At 42.9% G+C, this 22977-nt stretch overlaps 1 protein-coding gene across 4 annotated transcripts in view; it reads left to right on the top strand.

Moving 5' to 3' along the window:
• The window catches only part of KALRN (kalirin RhoGEF kinase), a 182230-nt gene that overhangs the window by 89816 nt on the left and 69437 nt on the right, over positions 1–22977 (top strand). For all 4 annotated transcript variants that reach the window (XM_036747492.1, XM_036747490.1, XM_036747491.1 and 1 more), the window contains 9 exons: positions 5896–5962; positions 8461–8564; positions 8928–8997; positions 9310–9396; positions 11491–11583; positions 13276–13326; positions 14689–14766; positions 19291–19476; positions 22733–22904. In XM_036747492.1, the coding sequence (XP_036603387.1) occupies positions 5896–5962; positions 8461–8564; positions 8928–8997; positions 9310–9396; positions 11491–11583; positions 13276–13326; positions 14689–14766; positions 19291–19476; positions 22733–22904 (908 nt within the window). The remainder of the gene's footprint in view (positions 1–5895; positions 5963–8460; positions 8565–8927; positions 8998–9309; positions 9397–11490; positions 11584–13275; positions 13327–14688; positions 14767–19290; positions 19477–22732; positions 22905–22977) is intronic.

Below are 22977 nucleotides of genomic sequence, written 5' to 3'. Positions count from 1 at the left end.
TCGTCACTTTAGATTGACTGGGTTTTCTCAAAGTGTAGGTCACCTTGGCCAAGTTGCTTCATTTCCCTAGGCCTAAATTTCCTCATTTGTAAAATGAGGCTGTTGGACCACAGGGCTTCCAAGCTCCCCTCTAGTTCTAGAGATATGATGCTAGGTACATTTAGTGATACTCTCATTGACTCATCTTCCTCATTTCTCCCCCATACAGCTCCTAGGTCTTCCTGATTATTTCTCAAGGTCATATAAATGAGTGAGAGGCAAACTTAGCTTCATATTTGGGCCTCAGTGAAGCAGGAGGTATACATCTTGAGCCTGTGACATTCGGGGCCACTTCGGGCTCAGAGTGTCTTGGTACACTTAGCAAAGGCAGTCACAGTTCTTAGGAACATGGGCCTATTGAGCTCGAAGGGCTTTTGAGAGGTCATTCAAGTAATTGTCTGGCATCCTGGCAAAGCTTTTTATTCCAAACCTATGGGCATCTCTTGATTATTCCATGTGCCTTCCTCTCCAGGCCTCCTCCTCCTCCTCCTCCCTAAAGTGAATTCATCTGATTTCTTTTTCCCCCCTGCACACCTTACTGACATGAAGCTCTTTCTTTTATTTATCCTAACTAAATATATCCTGCTGCAATTTAAGGCTAATTGGTCTTGCTCCACCTCCAGTGGAGATAAAGAGATGTTCATTACTCTCTTTTATAGAACAACCTCATGACAGATAACTGGGTATGAAACATAATGGTACAATAGGAAAGGATTAGACAGTCTGCTTGGTAATAGTGGCATGTGGGAAATAAGGTACTGGACATGATCCAGGGGACTGGGATGGCATTAGGGGGTTAAAGGGCAGCTAGGTGGTACAGTGGATAGAGCACTGGACCTGAAGTCAGGAGAAACTGAGTTCAAATCTGGCCTCTGACAATTACTGGCTGTGTGACCCTGGGTAACCTGTGTAACTTGTGTAACCACAAGTCACTTAACCACTGTCTGCCTCAGTTTCCCTATCCATAGAACGAGGTAATAATAGCACCTACCTCTTAGATTTGTTGATGATCAAGTGAGATAATATTTGTAAAGGGCTTAGCACAGTGCCCAGCATATAGTAAGCACTCTATAACTGTTAATTGTTATCTTTGTTATTATTATTAAATCTGCCCTCAGACACTTGCAAGCTGTGACCCTGGGCAAGTCACTTAACCTCTGACTGCTTCAGTTTCCTCATCTGTAAAATGAGGATGATAATAGAGCCTATCTCTTGAATGAGGCTGGACTCCAGGCCCAGCACTACCTCCTGCACCACCTAACTACCTCTAGTCCAGTTTGGTTGGTGTGTAAACTGAATGCAAGATAAGGCAGGGTGATGCCAAATTGAGGAAAGCCTTGGGTGCCAAGTGAAGAACTTTGAATTTTACTTAATTAACCACAGAGAGCTACCAAAGATTTTTCTAGTCAAGGAGTGCTATGACCTATGTTTAAGGCAGGCTAGTTTGGCAGTGGTGTGAAGGCTTTTTGGTGGGGCAGAGAGCATAGGAAACCTCTTAGTAAGGTATTAACAGTAGTTCCAGCTGGTGGTAGTGATAGTGTGTGTCAGGATGGCAGCAGAGAGAACAGATCCAAAAGTTTGTTGAAGTAGAGTCAATAGGACTTAATAAACACTTGAATGTGAGATATTGGAGGGAAGAATCAAAGAGAACTCCAAGGTTTTATACATAGGAGATTGGAATTGGTGGTACCACTGATGAAAATAATGAATTCATGGCAAACAAAGAGCAGGTTTGGTAGTATAAATATTCAAATGAGAGCCAATATGAAGACCGTGTTACACTGGGAAGAGCACTGGTTCTGGAATCTGAGACAACATGTCTTGTCTCTGGTGCTTAATAGTTGTGCGGCCTTGGACAAAGTCCCTTAGCATCTCTAGGCCTCGATTTTCTCATCTGCGAAATGAAAGGGTTGGGCTAAATAGTGTATACTTGAGGGGTTGTGTGAGGTCCTTTCCCCTTCTAAGGTCCCATGAACTTGATTTGGGAGGCGTTGACTAACAGGTTCCAATGGGACATCCAGGCAGAGTCTGATTCATTGTCAGTGGGAAATGTAGGTCAAGAGAGAAGTCAGGGCTGGAGATGATCGAGGTGGAGATGGAGCTGATGCTGTGCAAGTAGATAAGAAGATGCTAATAAGGAGTTTAACTGGTCTGGATCACTGGAATGGAGGCTTCATGATAGACAAAGACACTCAAGAATCATGATCATGGGGCAGCAAGGTGGATAGAGCACTGGCCCTGGAGTCAGGAGGACCTGAGTCCAAATCCGAACTCAGACACTTGACACACTTTACTAGCTGTGTGACCCTGGGCAAGTCACTTAACCATGATTTCCTCATTAAAAAAAAAAAACAAGAAGAAGAAGAAGAATAGCTGGTCATTAAGGACAGCGCCTGGGAGGAATAGGCCTAAACTGCAGCTGGACCAATTTGGGCAATGCAAAACACAGTAACTTCCACTTCTCAAATGGCCTGTGCCTCTAGGACCAGACTCTGGGGAGACAGAACTTAGGATAGGTAGAATTCATTTGCCACTTAATCAGGGGACTGCCTTGTGGTATTTCTTTTTCTTAATCTTAAATAACCAAAGATTTAATTGGGAATTTTGCTTTTCAGTGTTTTCATTTTATCATCCGGGCTGGATTGTAAACACAACTACTTACCTGGAGGAGATGCCTCAATAAATGCTTATTGTCTGGATTTGAATGAAATCTCCTTCCCTGGAGAACTGAAAGAATGACATAGGAATAGCCCAAGGCAGAACTGACCCAAGGCAGAACTGCCTGGAGGCTGGAGACTGGCCCCAGGGAGGCCTCCTGGCTTGGAAGGGCCCCTCTGGTTTTTCCGTGGGAGGGCTTCTTCCCACTTTCTAATAAACAGTAACCACTCTAAGTCCATACTAGGACTTTTCTTCCCCTGAATTATATTTAGACATGTTTATCTTTGTCATTTCCTTTCTGTGGCCAGATGCATTGTCATCTTCACTAGAGAGGAGGAGGAGGATGGAAGTATTCCTTACACTGATAAAGAAACTCCTCTTCCTTCTTGGTCACCCTTTGCCCTGTGGTCTCAGGCCTTGGCTAGTAGTGGGATCAGAGATCTAGAACAGGAAGGAACCCTGGAGACCATCTAATTAAGGCCCTCAGGAATGAGGAAACTAAAGACCAGGGAGGCTGTGACTTGCCCAAAGTCATATAGGTAATAAGGGTCAGAGGTGGGATTCGAATCTAATACTTATGACTCAGAGCCATTGCTTCTTCTACCACATCACACTCCCATAATTCTATAATACTATACCACTAGCTCTCTGTTACATTCTGCAGAGCAAATATTTCAGGTGAATTTGCTTCCTAGGAAAGTGGCAACTCTGGTGTAGAACCTGATCTCCGACAGGCCAGAGCTTTGACTTTTCTCCATCTTTTCCTTAGATTCAGCAGTGCAGTTATCCAACACCAAGCTTAGCCAGCAAGGGCAGGGTTTAAGGGTCAAGAAAACCATAGTTCACACCCCACCCTCCAGCCAGTACTCCTTAATTCTTGACTGGTTTTCTGGAAAGACGAGATATGGAAAGCAAAGGAATGTGTCCTAGGTCTCAAGGATTTAGGAGCAGCATAGGAGTCAGTTTGAATAATCCACCAAGAAGGAATCATCCTTGTAGGATCAAAAACTAAGGTCCTCTGGGCCTGTTACTGCTGCTGTTCCTCAGTGGTCTGATTACATCATTTAAATCTAGGTGTATACAATATTTCCAGTGAGAGAGATCATGGAGGAGTCAAAATCCGCTTTCTGCAATAGATCTCAATCCTGGATCTTTGAGGGTTTCCTGGCCAGCTCCACAGATAACCTCCTTACACTGGCTGCCTTTAAAAAAAAAAAACAAAACTTCACTTAGTGTCATTAAGCCTAATGGTCTTTAAAAAATAGTTATCAAACAGGTCCTTCCTTAACACCTGTCTGGATAACCAAAGAATAGAGCTGAAAAGAAAGGTAGCCATTCTGGTCATAAAATAGCAGAGCTAGAAGGGGCCTTGGAGATCCTCCAGACTAACTCTTTCTTTTTATAAATGAAGAAACTGAGGCTCAGAGAGAAAACAGTAAGCTTGGGCTTGGTGGTCCGGCCTTGCAGCTTTCAGAACTTGGCTTTTTCTAAAGAGGCTGATTTGTATAAAATTTCTGCTTCAGAGAAACGTCTTGGTACAATTCAATTATTAAACATTTACTATGTGCCAGGAATCTGAGGATACAAAGAAAGGCAAAAACAAAATCCCTGCCCTCAAGAAGCTTATGTTCTAATGGACAGACAATATGTAAATAGCTGGGTAGATACAAGCTGTACACAGAACAGATGGAAAACACTAAAACTTGGGGATGGGGAAAGGCCTCCTAGAGTAGGTGGGATTTGAGCTGAGTCTTGAAGGGACTTAGAAACTAAGAGGCAGAGGCTGAGGGGGGTTATTGTTATTCAGTTGTTTTCAGTCTTCATGACCCCATTTGGGATTTTCTTAGCAAAGATATTGGAGTGGTTTGCCATTTCCTTCTCCAGCTTATTTTACAGATGAGGAAACTGAGGCAGACAGGGTTAAGTGACTTGCCCAGGGTCACACACAGCTAATAAGTGTCTGAGACTGGATCTGAACTCAGGGAGATTAGTCTCCCTGACTCCAGACCCAGCACTCTGTGCACTATGGCGACACCTAGCTGCCCTGGCTGAGGGGTGCAGGGGTGGGGAACCTGCGGCCTTGAGGCCACATGTGGCCTTCTAAGTCCTCGAGTGCTGCCTTTTGACAGAGTCCAAGCTTTGCAGAACAAAGGGGATTTGTTCTCTGAAGTTTGGATTCAGTCAAAGGGCTGCACTTGAGGACCTAGAGGGCCACACGTGGCCTTGAGGCCACAGGTTCCCCAGAGCAAAGTCACTGAGGTAGGAGATGGAGTGTTTGTGTTTGAAGAATTCTAAAGCTGCTGGAACATAGAATACATGGAGCAGATTAAAGTATAAAAAGACTGGAAAGTTAGGAAGAGACTAGGTTATAAAGAGCTTTAAATGTCAAACAAAGTACTTTATTTATATTTGAACCTGGAGGTAATAGGAAGCCACTGGCGCTCATTAAGCAAAAGGGTGGGGAAGGTGACAGATGTGGTCAGATAAGCAAATATAAAAAATGACAAATAATACGGAGAGGGAGGGGGTAGAAACCAGCAACGGGGGAAATTGGGAAAGGTCTAGTGTCAGAAGTGTCATCCGAACTGACCCTTAAAAAGGGATCCAAGAGGGGGGAGCGAGAAAGATCAATTCAGGTATGGGAGGCAGCGAAGGCAAAAGCAGGAGACAGAATGAATTAGGAGAGCCCGGTTCAGATCTCAGCTGTGCTCTTCCTAGCTGTTCACTGATTAGCTGTAGCCTTTCTGAGCAAGTCATTTCATTTCTATGGGCCCATTTTCCCATCCAAAGAAGGCATTGGATTGAGTGGTCTCCAAGTTACCTTCTAGCTCTAAAGTCTGTATTCTGTGGGTCTAGAGAAGGTCTATGTATGGTATAGAGAAAAAAAAAAGAATTCAAGGTCGGGAAACAGAAACCAATAGTTCTCTTCCCACCTTGGAAAACCACCTTGGTAAAGTCATCACTTAGGCCCCATTTTTCCCACCTTCATCATGGAAAATGTCCTGAGAGTGGGAAGGTAGGACAGATCTTCCTCCTTCCCCCATCCTTTGAATACTATATAAAGAGAATTTTCCATTTTATCATCAAAGGTCAAAGGTAATAATAATCCTGAGAATTTTAATGAGGAAGTTAAATGAGGAAAAAGCTTCTCCCCTGAACGCTAATTGAAAACCTCAATGTTCTTGTTTTCCCTTTCAGGTTTGTCCTGAATGAGCTGGTCCAGACAGAGAAAGACTATGTTAAGGACCTGGGGATTGTGGTGGAGGTGAGTGGAGAAGCACAGTTTGGTGCATTTGATCCCTGTGTATTTGCAGAAATGTTGTATAGATTTGCATTAGAAACAAATAAATAGAGTAAATTAATTAGCAAGTTCATGCATAAATCTTTGGATTTTTCCTTTCCCCTTGATTGACTCATGGTGATACAGGGATGTCTGAGCACCATGTAAGAGGCCATGTTTGCTGGAGAAAAAGGCCTTTCTTTGCTTCTGATGTTTAATGAGACTGTCCAACTATGAGCTTCCCTTTTGGAGTTGGGGATGCCATTTTCTCTTCCCAGTGAGAGCTATGAGGATCCAGTGAGCTTGGGGAGGGCACAATAGAATCTACGGACATTAGAAGAATGGGAATAATTTAGATATTGGGCAAGGGAGAGAAGGCAGAGAGAGAGAGAGTAGTACAGCATTCACAACTGCTGTGACACACAGGATGGGTAGAATCAGGAAAGAAGGCAGAAGCATTTATTAAGGGCCTTCTGTATGCCGGGCACTATGCTAAGCACTTTATAGATATTATGTCTTGTGATCCTCACACCAACTCTGGGAGATGGCTGCTGTTAAGATCCCTGTTTTATAGTTGAGGAAACTGAGGCAGACAGATGTTAAATAATTTGCTGAGGGTTACAAGCGTCTGAGACCAGATTTAAACTTGGGTCTTTCTGAATCTGGGCCCATCGTGCTATATCCACTGTACCCCCTCAGTGCCTCTAACTAGGGATGCTGGTGGTCAGCTACCCTAAATCCTAAGGTCAGGAAGAACGGATCGAGTGCCCAGCACTGGGGACTAACACCCTGCATTGTGAACTTGAGAGATCTGTCATTCTTTTCCAAGAAGCAGGAAAGCAACTGGACTTTTCAATGTATTGCGCATAAAACCCCCATCGACAGAGCTTATCCAAATTCATTCATTTATTCATTTTTCCAACTAACATTTTGTCAACACCAACTGTAGACAGTGTGATGAGGCGAAGATAGTCTTGAACTTGCCAAGAGGTCGTTGTAGCTGCCAAGATCACCGTTTTTGTCTGTCCTTCATATTTACTTATCTGTGTATGTGTTGATTTTCCCCAGGAGAACACAAGCTCCTTGCAGGCAGGGACTGTTTCATTTTTGTGTTTGTGATCTCTATACCTAGCACAGGCCTTAGCACAGGGTGGTTTGAGAACCATCAACAGTACCATCCCCTTTGAAAGTGAGCAGCCAAATTGTGTTGATCTCAGCAAATTACATCAAGTGGCCCTCTGTGCCCATAGGCTTCGCAGCATTGGGATTCAAAGGCATGATGACTATAGTCTAGAGGGTAACTAACTGGGTAATTGAGACGGAGTGCCATTTATAGCCTGGATGTTTGGAGTGGCCATATAAATTAAGCTTGAAAGTAACGGTCTATAATCCTTTTTTTTTTTTTGCACTATGCTATTCAGGCTTCAAATTCCTCCCCCTTCTCCCTGTCCCCCAATGTGAATCCATACTCTGCTTCATATGCTTTTCCTGTAACTTGGGTGTATACACTAACCCAGAGTATGGGTCAATCTGACTTTTTTTTTCCTTGTTAAAAAGGCAGGCTTTGATTAAGACTTAGTGTAGGAGTCAATGCCCCCAGAGCAGGCCCTTCTGCCTCCTGGCCTCTGAAGGTGAAATAGAATAATTCAGATCCTTTGTGCCTCAGCCTTCTTATCCACCAAGTGGGGCTATCACCACCTGCCCAACCCATTTCACCATGTGATTATCAGGCTGAAGTGAGAGGATGGGAATGTAAAATACTTTACCTGTTTAAAAGTAGCAATCTGAGACAAGCTATGACCTAAAAGGAAGAGAAAAACATAGACAAAAAGGTAGTGCAGTGGATAGAAGGAATGGGCCTGGAGTCAGGAAGACCTGAGTTCAAATCCACCCTCAGACATTTACTAGCTGTGTGAACCTGGTCACTTAACCTCTGTCTGCCTCAGTTCCCTGAACCATAATATTGAGAATAATCATAGCTAGTACCTATCTTCCAGGGCTGCTGTCAGGATCAAGTTAGATAATGATTGTAAAGTGCTTGGACAGTGCCTGGCATTAATAAATGTGCCATTTATTTATTTTTAAAAATTAAAGCTTCTCGAGCATTATTTCATTTAAATCTGTCTATTTAAAAATTGCAAGCTTATTGAAGACAGGAATTAGTTTATTTTTGTGTTTGTTTGTTGCAACATGGATGCTTAATAAATTCTTATGGAATTGGATAGAGTAGGGCAGACCTTCTGACCTTGAGGTAGGCTGGGAGGAAGAGATTCCGGGTTGTAGAGAAAAGGGCTTTCTTGAAGTAATTTCTCTCGTGTTCCACCTGAGTAAACTTCTTAGAACCATCTCCACCTCAGGTAGGGGCTGGGGTGGCCTGGGCAAGTCTGAGCTTGAGCAGGCGCTGTGGTGTGGCCATAGGCAGAGTCCAGAAAGGCTGGTTTGCAACTCTCTCTGAGAATGCTCTGTTGACTTTGGCCTTGCAGGGATTCATGAAGAGAATAGAAGAAAAGGGAGTCCCTGAAGACATGCGGGGGAAAGACAAGATCGTGTTTGGCAATATCCATCAGATTTATGACTGGCATAAAGAGTAAGTGACTTACTCCGCCTCCAGCAAGACCAGCCCCCCTCCCCCCCCCGCCCCCTCCCCCACCCTCCAGCACTCAGGACTCCCGAATCCTCCTCTTGCTGCTAAGATAAAAGTGGTTGTGAGATTTCTTCCCCTCCACCCCATCCACACACACACACACACACACACACACACACACACACACACACAGCAAAGCAAAGCATACCAATTCTTGTGGTTTATATAAACAAGGATGGACATTACACCCAGTCTGGGTGAAGTCATGTGGGGCTTGGGGGGATTACTGGGAGTGATGTCTTTGTCATTAGGGAAATAAATAGTTCTGAATAATGGTCTGAATTCTTCTCCCCTTCTTCCTTTTAGTTTTTTCCTGGCTGAACTGGAAAAATGTATTCAGGAGCAAGACCGGCTAGCACAACTTTTTATTAAGCATGTGAGTGTCCCTCTCAGTACCCTGTCTCTTTTTCTCCCCTCCCTCAAGTTCTTCCATCATGGCATTTTAGAGAAAGACCTATAATCAGGGCCTTAGAGTTAGAATTCCAGGAGACCTTAGAGATAATCTCATCCCACCTCCTCATTATATCGAAGAGGAAATGGAGGCCTAGGGGAGTTAAGTGACTTGCCCAAGGTCTCACAGGTTTACTCCCTGTCTCTCCCATTGAGTTTCATGTCTAGTTAAAAGGGCTATCCTGCCTCCCCACAGAACCCTGGCTATCACAATGATCATTCCTTCTGCCTTTTTCAGGAGCGGAAATTGCACATCTACGTGTGGTACTGTCAGAATAAACCACGGTCAGAGTACATAGTCGCGGAATACGATGCCTACTTTGAAGTAAGCCACTAGGCGCACACAGTGGGAGAAGTCAGAAGCCAAGGGGAGCTTCTGATACATATTTATGGGGTGCCTGTGGGTCGTCACCATTCATTGTCATCCATCAGTGTGCAGGCCCCCCACTATTGCATTTATGAGACACCAGCTAGTCCAGCCCCTTTATTTGATAGATCAGGAAACTGGGCCCCTGCTTTTCAACACACACACACACACACACACACACACTTTCCCTTATAGCAAAGAAAACCAGTTAAGCAAAATGAGCTAGCAGAGTGAGCCCATCTGACATGCATAGCCCCTACCTCTCAAAGAAGAGAAGGACAGTGTAGGGGACAATCCTGTGTCTAACCTTTCTTTCCTAGGGGCTCTGGGGATACTTCCCATCATGCCGGGCCAGTTGGTTTTTGCCCCGTTACCTGTTAGTGTCTCTTTGACTTTTGGGTTCCCTTCTCCTCTTTCGTGGCCCTAGAGACTCTTGGCTGCATTCACATCCTCCTAGTCCCCTTCTCATGCTTCCTCATGTTACTCTGTTAAAATGTGGCGATCCCAGGGCCTCAGGGACCATAAGGGAGAGGAAGACTAAACTTGTGGGAGGAGCTGTCAGCTGTGCTTTAGGAGACCTGAGCCCAGTTTCCAGCTTTATCCTTCACAGCATCATAAGATTTTTGGCTCACTGAGTGACTCTGGGAAAGGTCTGTCTTCACTCATACAGCTGCCTGTGAACAATGGGGAGAATGATCCCCTGTCTTTCTCAGGCTCTCAGAGGTAATGTGCAGATGTGAGAGAAGAAAACTCACAGTGAAAGCAATGGAGAGATAGTGGAAAGAGGACGCATGTTGGGGGTGGAGAGAGGTGGTACCTTTTTAAAGGGAGGTACCGATCAATGCATTTATTAAATGCCTACTGTATACTCGTCACTGTGCTAAGTACTGGGAATGCGAAGACAAGAATGAAATAAACCCTGCCCTTGAGGAGTTTATATTCTATTGGTGGAGACAACTTGGGTAGAAACACACCTATAGTCATAGGTGGACATAGGAATGCGTGTGTATGTGTGCACATACATAGATGTATACACACCCATGTGTATTTGCACATACATGTATACATATAATCATGTTTTATATGTACATTCATATATTTGTGCATATTTGCATATACATGCACATATATCGTGTGTGCATGTCTACATGTATGTTTGCATACATGAATATTGCACTGCATGCATACTTTCGTGTGTGTTTGTGTACATGTGTGTTTGCATGTGTAGGTACACACACGTGTATACATATACTTATGTGAGCATATATGTGTGTGCTGTGTTCACGTATGCACACGTATATACATATGTGTATGTGGTATTGCTCTCTTACCCTTTATGCCAATCACAAAGCTGACGAATATTGCCAAACATGATCTTGTCTTGTCTTGTATGTCTTCAGAGATTCCCTTTCTTCTCTTCTCCTCATGAATTCCTGCAGCACCAAAGTGTGCACATGTGCATGCACACACACACACACACACACACACACACACACACACGACAACCTGTATACATATACATAAATTAACTACGAAATAATGGGGCAGGAGGGTGGCACTTGCCACTTGGGGAGTTCTTTTAGGTGGGGTATTACTGAACAAGGTGCACATCCTAGGCATAGGGGATAATGTATACAAAGACAGTAGGATTTCAGGTGGCTGGCCATCAGCGTCCCTAATTAGAGGTGGCTGGTGGCACAGGAGATGACGTGATGGGCCTGGGGTCAGACTGAATATGGAACATCGTGCATAAGGAAGAGCCAGAAAGGCAGTTTGGCCAAACAGTGATACTGTGCATGAAGGGGAATGATATATATAATGTACCACCTAAGGGCTTTTTACCATGATGCAGTGGTAGCTCCCAGCAACCACCCAATAAGTAGCTGGCATGTGGTGCAGGGGGAAAGGAGGGTGTTCTTTAGTAAATGTTTATGAATTGAAACAAAGGCCTTGGAGCAATTCTGAGGGACTGCTGCCTCAGTCACTCTGTCCCCCAGAATGCAGCTCTTTGGGTGATGACTCTTTTTCTAATAGAATTATCTTATTTTTCAGGAGGTGAAACAAGAAATCAGCCAGAGGCTGACACTTAGTGACTTCCTCATCAAACCCATTCAGAGAATAACCAAGTACCAGCTGCTGCTCAAGGTGAGTGGAATAAGGAGAGCCTCAGGTCAGATCTGGGGCAGATAGTGTTCATGCAAGGTCATACACAGAGGGCTAGCAGAGATCTGACCTAGGTGATCTAGACTATGCAATCTGCTTCTGTGCATGTCCCATACTTGGGGGGGGGGGGGGCGGGGAGGGCAGGGAGATGGGAAGAGTTGGAGAGAAGGGAGAGGAGATAGAGGATATGAACTGGACCTGGGATTTCATTGGTATCTGGGACTCAAAGTTGAGGAAACTCCTTCACCAATGCAGATAGGCACTTTCTCTGCACTTCACAATCTGCAAAAACTTCATAGAGTACAGAGAGGTTAAGTTACTTGCATAAGGTCACACAGCCAGTTATGCATCAGAATCGGAAGTTGAATCCAGATCTTTTTGGCTTCAAGGTGCATTCCCTATCCAACATACTATGCTGTATTTCTCTCTCTCTCTCTCTCTCTGTCTCTCCCTCTCTCTGTCTCTGTCTCTGTCTCTGTCTCTGTCTCTCTCTCTCTCCCCCCTTCTGTCTCCTCTCTCTCTCTCTCTATATATATATATATATATATATATATATATGTGTGTGTGTGTGTGTGTGTATGTATGTATATATATACACACACATATATATACACATATATACACACACATGTATATATATATATATATATATATATATACACGCACATGAACATTGTTAGTGATTGCATCCAATTATACATGACTGAACATCTGTTGCTTGTATTGACATTGCCTGAGAGCAGACAGAATGATTGTTGTCAATACTGGTTAAGATGGTGATTTAAAGAAATAATTTATTTTTCTTTTAACTTTAAAAAAGAAAAAAAATTTAGCTATATTAAACTATAACTATAAACACTTAAAAATTAATCTCTATATATATTTTCTACATATCTGTAACAGTTTATTAGTCACTCTTTTTCTATTTGTCCAGTCTCTTGTATCTATACAAATATCTAGTTAGTATTCACGTATATACAAATGCATATACACATATACATATATAATGATATATCTCTCCCTATTCTATATCTATACACACACATACCCTCCTCCTGGGTCTTTTTTCTCCATATAACATTATTTCATCATTTTTACAAAATTCTACTTCTCATGTCTATCATTTTAAAATTCATTTTGAACTTAAATATGTAAACACAAAAAATAACATTTCCATGTACACAGCATAATATACTATACACAGTACAGTACTATACACACACAATACACAACACAGTACATTAGAAAACCATGACTTTACCTTACATTTCATTGGTTTTTTTTTTTGAAAAATGATGTAAGTACTACACATTGTTTTAAGCCTACTCTGTGCTCTATGCTTTCTTCTAAATTTTCCCATCCTCTGCTGTGTGCTTTTTATATATTTTCCTTCCCTCTGTACCCTACCCTAGAGATGGCTACCATTAAACACAAGTGTGTGTATGTGTATGCAGAATCATACTACACATACTTCAGTTGTCTTGACATTAGTCTTTTCCACAGCTGATTTCACTCCTGGGCCGTGCCAGAAGCACTTGCCACCTTTGCCTGGAATGTAGACAATGTCTGGGGTGATTTGACTGGCTGCCAGTCATAGGGGGTCTCCTTCGTCTTTCACTCACCGACTTCACCCCTTCCTTCTCCTATTCTCTGCTTTCCCCACATTCTCTTTAGGACTTCCTAAGGTACAGCGAGAAGGCTGGTCTGGAGTGTGCAGATATTGAGGTGAGTTTCCTGCACAAATGGGTTGGGTGGATAACTAAGGAGGACAATGTAAAGCAAGATTTTCCCATGTAACCCGATGGCCCCAGTCCAAACTCTACCTCCCAACCCAGAGAAGTAAGAGGACCTTTGAAATGGCAACTGAACCAGAAGAAGGATTAAGTCGTATGAATAAGTGTGGACACCAACATAGGTTTATTAACTATTGACCCTTGATAGGGAGTTGATTACCTCTTAATGAATGACTACTGATGTCAAGAGTTTTAGAAGATAAAAATGACCATATAAAGCACCCCAGTTTTTCTCTCAATGCTTCTGCATGTTTAATGAGAACACATTGGCATGAGTTTTCCGAGGTTAAAGCGATACTTATCTTAGGAATGTAGAAGTGTCTTAGGAGCAGTCTCTGTATTGTCTTCTTTAAACCATTTCCTGCCAAACATTGATGAGTGGGGCTGTCATGTGGAAGAAAGAGTAGTCTTGTTCTGCTCTGTCCCAGAGGGCAGAGTTGGGATCAATGGATAGACGTTGTAGAGAGGATAGATTGCAGTTCTGAACAAAGAAAAACTGGCTAATGGTTAAAACTGTCCAAGGGTAGAATGGATTGCCTCAAGTGGTTGTGAATTCCCCATTGCTGAAGGCCTTTAACACAGAAAATTTGTTGAGAGAGTTGTAGAGATTCAATGACTCTTATGGACCCTTCCAACCCTTCTTTTCAGAGATCCTGAATCTATTGTCCAGGTGGACAAGGGTCCTCCTGACATGTGGCTTCAATTCCACCCTCTGTTCCTCTGTAGCTTTTTCCTTGCCTGTGGGCCTGTTTGCCATTTCTGGAAATGAAAAGATATGCCTGCTGAAGACATGAGACTATGTGCTTAGCAAACATTTGAATATAATGATATCAGGTAGATCTGGTTTAGCTAAAGGTTTCTAACCTTTTTTTAGCCCCAAGGGTCACCAGCCAGGCTGAGTAATGACTGCGGGAAAGAAGAAGAAACAGAGTTAGAGGAAAGGAATGGGAAAGTCAGAGGAAATGGGACCCTTCAAATGGGCCCCAGCAGTTACCTCAAGTACTGTGGGATGTCTACCCTGACTTAAGTCAAAGGATTCCACACCTCTTTGAAGTTTTTTGTTTTTTAAATTTTTATTTATTTTATTCTGAACCTAAAAAAATAAACAAGCGTTTCCATAACATAGTAAAATAGGAGAAAAAAAAACTCTGAAGTTTATCAAGAGACCCATACCCAGCCTCACCAACAAGGTGAGCGAGGTGATACCAGAAGACTAGACCCTTGTCTTCCATCAGAAGCAGCATTTCCCATGAGCCTTCTGGGCTGACATTGCCCTCCTGCCTCTGTCTTCCAGAAAGCAGTGGAGTTAATGTGCCTTGTTCCAAAACGCTGCAATGACATGATGAACCTGGGACGTCTGCAGGGCTTTGAGGTGAGTGGCTGAGAATGTTTCTAAATCTTCTTTCTTTTCTGAGAGGGATGGAGTGGGGAGGGAGGGGTGGCTAAGCAGCCAAGACCTCCCAGGTTGAAGTTTTTTCCTTCTGAACACTTCCCTCTATGCCTCCTTTTCTATGAAGCAGCTTCAACTAAGACTTCAAGAGGTACTTCTCTGTTCATCTCTCATCCTTCCCACCATTCCTTGGTCTCAAGGAGCTTGAAGTTTTATTCGCTTAGCATGCAAAAAAAAAAAAGCCTTTCATTTCCCTCTTCCTGAATTCCAGGACAGTTTTCCAAACTATGGTCTGAGTCTCTAAGGGGCTCACAGAGACAAGAAAGGCCAGATTTTAAAAAGCTATTTCAAAAAACAAACAAGTATAAGAATATATGGCATCAAAGCAGCTTCCTCTCTACTCCCTCCTTTTTCTTAGACTGATGCACAGGAGCGCAGAGAGAGTAGAGTTATGGGTTGCCCAACAGATTTTAGTTGATGATGGGAAGTGACACCTAAAAGAATAACCATATATTGGCCTTTTTTACCCTTTTAAGGGATCTTTTAGGGGCACAAGGTCCATTGGGATGGGTAACATCTAACACTGATGAACATCCCAACCCATCTGCAATTTAGTAAATGGCCTTGACCAGGTGAGTAACTATTTTGGTCACAGTAACTGGTGGAAAACATTAGGGTAACAATCACCTATGAACTTAGCAAGATTGGTCCTCAAGTGACCGACACAGAACCTGACAATGGACATATATTCCAAGTTTTTTTCAGCTAGGCTGGTCTTGCCAAAGGTTGGGCTCTGCCTGTGAGTATCCAGGCTCATGGTCATACCACAATAAAGCATTAGAGGAGAGATTTCAAAGTTTAAGCAATAAATTTGTCTGTATAATGAGTAGGCCAATCTTAATCCAGCAGTCCAACCAAAAATATAAAGTCTAAGAACACTGAAATCTTGACTTCTGTGCTACAGGTAGCGTGTGTTCACACGCATGTTGGTGTACAGCAGGGTACTTACCTAAAAACCCCCAAGGTTTATGATATAGGAACTATGGAGAATTTTTTAAATTTTAAAATTTCAAAAATTCAAGTCAATAGGTTTTTTCCTACTTAAAAACTAGCAGTTAAGTTAACTAAACCTTCATGAGTCAAGCGGTCAAATAAGCATTTGTTAAGTACCTGCATTGTGCTACACTGGGGCAGCTAGGTGACACAGCGGATAGAACTCCAGGCTTGGAGTCAGGAAGACCAGAGTTCAAATCCAGGATCAAACTTTTACTAGCGGTGCGACCCTGGACAAGTCACTTCACTTCTGTCTGCCTCAGTTTCCTCACCTGTAAAGCGGAGCTAATAATAGTGCCTTAGCTCTCAGGATGGTGGGGAAGATAAAGTGAGATGACATTTGTAAGCCCTTTGCGAGCCTTCAAAGCACCGTATGAAATACTAGCTGTCATTGTATGATTATCTTTTGACATGGCCTATGAGATCCTTGATTATGAGATCCTAGATTTAGAGTTAGAAAGGATCTTAGAGGTCATTACGTCCAACCCCCAACAAGTCTCAAAGGATAAAGGATTTGCCTAGGGTCACTCAGGTAGTAGAAGCATCTGAAGTGAGATTCGAATCCTGGTCTTTCCGACTCCAAGTTCAGTGCTCTGTAACTACACCAAACCAGACAACAATCTGCATTTTCTACTTTATAAATCATCCATGCATGTCCTTTGACTCTCATTCCACCTGGGAGTGTGTGTGTTATGAGTCTTATAGGTACGCACCGAGTGGTATCCTGACGTAGCAGAGAGACGGCCAGCCTTGGAATCAGAGAGACCAGAATTCAAGTCCCACAAGTCTCTGACACATACTAGCCCTGTGACCGTAAATAAGTTGTTTAATCTTTCAGCAACCAAAGCAGCCTTCTAAGACTAAGTGACAGATCTGCACTCATTCATTAGTGATAGAAGGTGGGAGTTTCAGTATCTGGAAATTTCCCATACCAATGAAATTATAGGCCCGAACACCACCACCCCTAAAAATTATATTCATCCTTATAGATTTGGAACATCAGTTCTTTATCTCATGTACATGCTTCAAGTATTTTTCCCAATGTTTCTTTTCTTTTAATTTTCCAAGTAAGTCCTTGCTTTATAAGATAATTCCTTTGACTGTGAATGGAGCACTATTTCCTTTTACTAAATTTACTGTTTTTTTTAAAAAACCTTTTCTTACTGTCGCCAAAGGCCCTGGAGTATGAAGCTGTTGACAAGCCCCAAAGCACTATAGAAATAGGAAATTATTTATTTGGAGCTAGGTTCCTATTGTCCTCCATAGTGGAACTAGAGCCCAGACAGAAGCAATGCCATTAGACAGAAATGCCCCTAGATTGATAGGGTTCAGGTTTAGTTTTTATTGGTCATTATCCAAAATGAATAAGGTGAAACTCTTTCCTCTTGCCTCTCCCCACTTTACCTCCCACACCACTTCCTCTCCTCAGCAACCCAGAAGCTTTTCTAAATTTGAGATATTTTGAACAATCTTGAGAAGAAATAACCACCCCCCGCCTTTGTCCATAGTCCCAGTCATTACAGCCCAAATTATTGTGGTTCTTTGAAGCAAGTGGGCCCCTGGGAAGAGATGGGGTAGGATGAGTGACCATTTAGTTTGCACTTTTTTAACTCGTGTTAGGTGTCACGGGAATTAGTGTGTGTGGGCACATAGGCACCTATATGTGTGTATACACACCTCTACAACACAAGGCTACATCTGAGACTCTTCAAAATTATTTTTAAAATCAGGTGTCACAGAAGGCAGCATGGTGCCATGGAAGGTGTGCTGGATTTGGAGACAGGGGACTTAGATTTAAACCCTGGCTCTGATCCTGAATACCTAGCCACATGACCTTGGCCAGTCACTTAATCCACCAGGGTCTCAGTTTCCTTATCTGTAATATAAGGGATTGGACTCTGTGAGGTGAGGAGGGGAAGCAGTGGGGGAGGGAAGAAGGGGAGAGGCAAGAGAAAAGAGTTTCACTTTGTTCATTCTGGATAATAACCAATGAAAACTAAACCTTTAAGGTCCGTTCTAGGTCTACGTCTAAATTCCTCTTCTTGTTTTCGTTGTGCCCTGGAGAAACTGCTTTGCATTGCTTCAGTCTATAGGGTCACAGATCTAGACCTTGAAGGGAACTTAGAGTTCATGAAGTTCAGTCCCCTCCTTTTACAGCTGAGGAAACCAAGTCCCAGAGATTTTAAGTGACTTGCCTAAGGTACATACCTAGCAAGAAGTGATGCTGGATTTGAGCCCAAATCTTCTTGACTCCAAGTATCAGGATGCCCTTCTAATTCTTGGAGGGGCCAGTAGATGTTTTCGCCCTTGTTCCAAAGTCCCTGGGTTCAGGGCCTGGGAAGAGTTAGGTGTTGGGTCAAGATATAACGTTTGGGTCAAGATCTTACGTAACAATAATATAACTTATAAAACATTTCTGTCTAGCTGGCCACGGACTTAATATCAGCTCGCTACTAGGCTGGAGATAAGCCTATTGGAGTGCTGACCTTGGCAGCACAACGCTGGGTTGGAGCATAGTACAGGGGTTTCTCAGGAACCCAAGGAAGAATGACTCAGGCAGTGAGTTTGGGTAATAAGGAAGGGGTCCTATGGTACCATTGGCATACATCTGACCCACAGGGCAAAAAGGTTCATGTACCAGCTACATGAAATCACTATTTAGGGAACCTTCTTTGGCTGGAGGGGTTTTTTCCCTCCTTTTTTAAAAAGGAATTTCCCCAGGAATTACAAGGTTCCTTGTAGACCTGGAAGAGGCTTGGTCTCATAAGCAGAAACTTGCTGATTGAGGAGAGTGGGAAGTTTAAAAATAAGAATACAAAAAGTAAATCAACCAGCATTCTATAAGTATCTACTGTGTGCCAGGCACTGTACTAAGCCCTGGTGAGAAAAAGGTACCAAACAGTCCCTTCTGTCAAGGAGCATGTCAGTCATAGTCTCATGGGGAATACAACATGTAAATAGGATAATTGGAGATAATTTCAGAGCATCTCTTTCCCCATCTACAAAATGGGTTTGATGATAGCTGCCCTACTGAGCTTACAAGGTGTTTAGGACAGAATCACATGGCAGACCTAAAAATGCCGTAGATAGGTGTAGTAGTTATCTTCCCAGTCAGTAACCTCCCTGCCCCCCAACCTCATGGAACACTTTGCACCTCTCTGACGCATTCTTTATCGTTGAGTGGTTTTGTACAAGTCAGACCCATCTACTAGACTATAAGCTCCGTGGGGGCAGGACCCATATTGTAAGTACTGGGAAAGATCCAAGATGTCGCCAACATGGTACTCATACCAGGTACTTAGTATTTGTGGAGTTGTTGCATTGAAAATATCAGAATAGGCAGTGGCGGATGCTCTTACCAGATCCTCCAGCTCCTCTGTGAGGTTGTAGGGCCAGAGGCTCCTTCCCGTGCCCTCTCCCTTCTTCCTTGACCTCTCTCTCTCCACCCCACAGGGCACCCTGACGGCCCAGGGAAAGCTGCTTCAACAGGATACCTTCTACGTGATTGAGCAGGATGCAGGCATGCAGTCCCGGACCAAGGAGAGGCGTGTGTTCCTCTTTGAACAGATTGTCATCTTCAGTGAGCTTCTTCGGAAGGGCTCTCTCACACCAGGCTACATGTTCAAAAGAAGCATCAAGGTGAGAAGGAACACTATGGACTGGGCAAAAGCCCAGAGGACTGAGAGGGAGAAGTGAGTCATGTTTCTTACGCAGGTTTGGCAAGCATTTGGGTTACCCCCACCCCAGATGGAAGCTTTTATGGGAAGGTAGAACAGGCAACTAGGTGGCAAAGAGGACAGAGCACTGGACCTAGAATCAGGAAGACCTGAGTTCAAATCTAGCCTCAGATACTTAATAGTTGAGTGACCCTGGGCAAGTCACTTAACCTCTCTGCTTGCCTTAATACACTGGAGAAGGAAATGGCAAACAACTCCAGTGTCTTTGCCAAGAAAACCCCAAATGGGTCACAAAGAATTGAATATGACTGAAACAGCTCACCAACAACACACTTTTCTTAATGCAGGTTAAGATCCTATTACCTTTTTTGTCTCCCACATGTCACTGCTTGAGCTTGCAAGGCCATTAGAACCCCCAATCTTTTGCAGGAAAACTGCTGCCTCTCCATGCCTCTAGCATCTTCTACTTAAAGATGACTTGTGTTATACCCAAGTGCAAGATTTTACACTTTATCTCTATTGAATTTCGTCTTAAGAGACTGAGCCCAGGTCTCGAGCTTCAGAGATGTCAAACACACAGACCACAACTCTCAAGTGCAGCCCAAACCAGATTAAAATGTAATTGGGGGTGGAAAATAAAAAAATTAAAAATTTAATTGGGAACTATCTAACAAATAAAATATACTAGAATGTATCTAATGTTAATATTGGGAGGGAAATCACGTTGTTAAATTGGGAGGGAATCACATTGCAGATCTAAAAATGCTATAGATAGGTATACTTGTTATCGCCCCAGTCAATAACTTCCCTGCCCCCAACCTCATGGAATACTTTGCACCTCTCTGAGGCATTCTTTATCACTGGGTATTTTTGTACAAGTCAGACCCACCTACTAGATGATAAGCTCCATGAGGGCAGGACCCATATTGTAAGTACTGGGAAAGATCCATAGGTTTTTCTATGTCAATGTGCAGCCTACAAGGATCTTTATGGATGATTTAGCACTCCCCACCCCATTTCTGTTTGAGCTTGACACCACTACTGTAGCCTGCCCTTCCCTTTGGGGCCCCTCATTCTATCCTCCAGTGTGTTAGCTAGCCCTCCCAGTTCAGAGTCGGTAATAAATCTGATGAATGTGCCATCCACACTTTTATCCATGTCATTAATAATAGTGTCAGCTCAAGGCCAATCACAGGAGACATCTTCAAGGTTGACATTGAACTGTCATTAACAATGACACTTTGAGTCTGACTGTTCCCCCAGTTCCAAATCTATCCAGTTGTTGTATCCAGTCCACCTCTGTCTTCTTCACAAGAATAGTATGTGATACTTTATCAATCATCCGTCCTTCGATTTTCCCATACATTTAAGTCAAGTTCACTGGCCTGGAGTGTTCAGACTATCCAGTCCATCCAGCCATCTCATTTTACAACTGGGCTAACTGAAGCCTGAAGAGGGAACTGACTTGCACAAAGTCACGTGCTAGTAAACAGCAGGGCTAATACTTGAATTCTAGATGGCACAGTGGACGGAACACTGGCTCTGGAGTCGGGATGGCCTGAGTTCAAATCAGGCCTCAGACACTTACCAGCTATGAGATCCTGGGCAAGTCACTCAACCTCTGCCTCAGTTTCCTCAACTGTAAAGTGGAGAAAATAATAGCACCTACCCCTCAGGGTTGTTGTGAGGGTGGAATAGGATGATATTTGGAAAGTGCCTGCCACATAGTAGGCACTTAATAATGCCTGTTCCCTCCCCCCTTTCCCCACATCCATCCACTTAAGTCCAATGGTCTTTTCCACTACACCCCAATGCTTTCCCCCTCCCACTGTTCTTCTCAGTCCATGAGATCTGCTGTAATGAGCTGTTTATTCATTGCCTGAAGGAGTAAATGTACATTTCTTTCGGAACAAGGCTTGGCATTATTGTATGTGATTGCAGAAGAAGGGATTAATAATGTCTGAAAACCCTTTCTCCCATAATCTGGACTTTTTCTAGATTCCGGAACTTGTCCTAGTATATGTTTGTGTGTGCGTGCATTTTTCTCTCCCACAATCTTCTCTGATATAAACTTGGCTGTATGACGGTCATGTATTCTGTTTAGAAGGTATGCAGATATAACGCAAACTAACATAGCCAGATTCTGAATGTGTTCATGTCTCATGCAGAATAAATGCCAGGTGCTATATTTTGTAGGCTAGAAATTGCATTGAATTTTTTAATTCAATTTGATTTTATTTTCAGTTCTGAAATTAAAAGTTTATTTTCAGTTATTCTCACCTTCCCTTCCCCCATTGAGAAAAAAGCAACAGGAAAAACATAACCTATTACACACACACACACACACACACACACACACAGTAAAGCAAAACAAATTCCCACATTGACAATATAAAAAAAAACTATTCTTGAATCTGTACTCTGAGTCCTTTGACTTCTCTATGTGGAAGTAGCATGGTTCATCATGAGTCCTCTGGAATTATAGTTGGTCATTGTATCAGAGTTCCTAAGTCTTTCAAAGCTGTTTGTCTTTGCAACATTGTGGCCATTATATAACTTGTTCTCCTGGGTCGGCTCATTTCACTTTGCATCAGTTCATACAAGTCGTCCCAGGTTTCTCTGAAACCTTCATCTCCTTCATGATTTCTTACATCACAATAGTTTTCCATCACATTCTTATACCACAGCTTGTTTAGCCATTCCCTAATTGATGAGCACCCCCTCATTTTCCAGTTCTTTGTGACCATAAAAAGAGCTGCTATAAATATTTTTGTACTTAAGGGGTTTTTCCTCTTTTATTGATTTCTTTGAGATATAGACCTAATAGCAGTATCACTGGGTCAAAGGGTATGTACAGTTTAATAGCTTTGGGGGTACAATTCCAAATGGTCGCATCAAATTTTCATTTCAAAGTTTTGGGGCATGGAGTGGGGATGAAGTCAGGAGAGATAGAGACTAGTATTATCTATGAGACAGAGTGACTTGGGGGAGTATCAGCCCCTGGAGTATCCCAGGATCAGATCAGGACTTGGAATATTTTAAGTAAAAAAACTATAGTGTCATACAATAAAGATTCACAGCATATTTGTGACTCTCCCCACCCCTACTCTACTCCCAGAACCAAAAGGTGTGACTTCTAGTCTGATAAATACAATAAGTTTCACCAGAAAACTTAAAAAGTTTATTCAATGTAAAAAGATGTCATTGGTCTGTTCCAGATGAACTACCTTGTCTTGGAAGAGAATGTGGACAATGACCCCTGTAAGTTTGCCCTTATGAGCCGGGAAACATCAGAAAGGGTCATTCTACAGGCAGCCAATGCAGACATCCAACAAGCTTGGGTTCAGGACATTAACCAAGTCTTGGATACACAGCGAGATTTTTTAAATGGTATGTATGCCCCTTCCTCATTAGCAGACCCCTTTTCAGAGGGAACCCAAAGATGCCAGCCTCCTCCAGACTG

Source organism: Trichosurus vulpecula, chromosome 2 (genome assembly GCF_011100635.1).
Source record: "Trichosurus vulpecula isolate mTriVul1 chromosome 2, mTriVul1.pri, whole genome shotgun sequence".
Lineage (NCBI taxonomy): Eukaryota > Metazoa > Chordata > Mammalia > Diprotodontia > Phalangeridae > Trichosurus > Trichosurus vulpecula.
The sequence above is the reverse complement of the archived record's forward strand: the minus strand, read 5'-3'. Positions and strand labels throughout refer to the sequence as shown.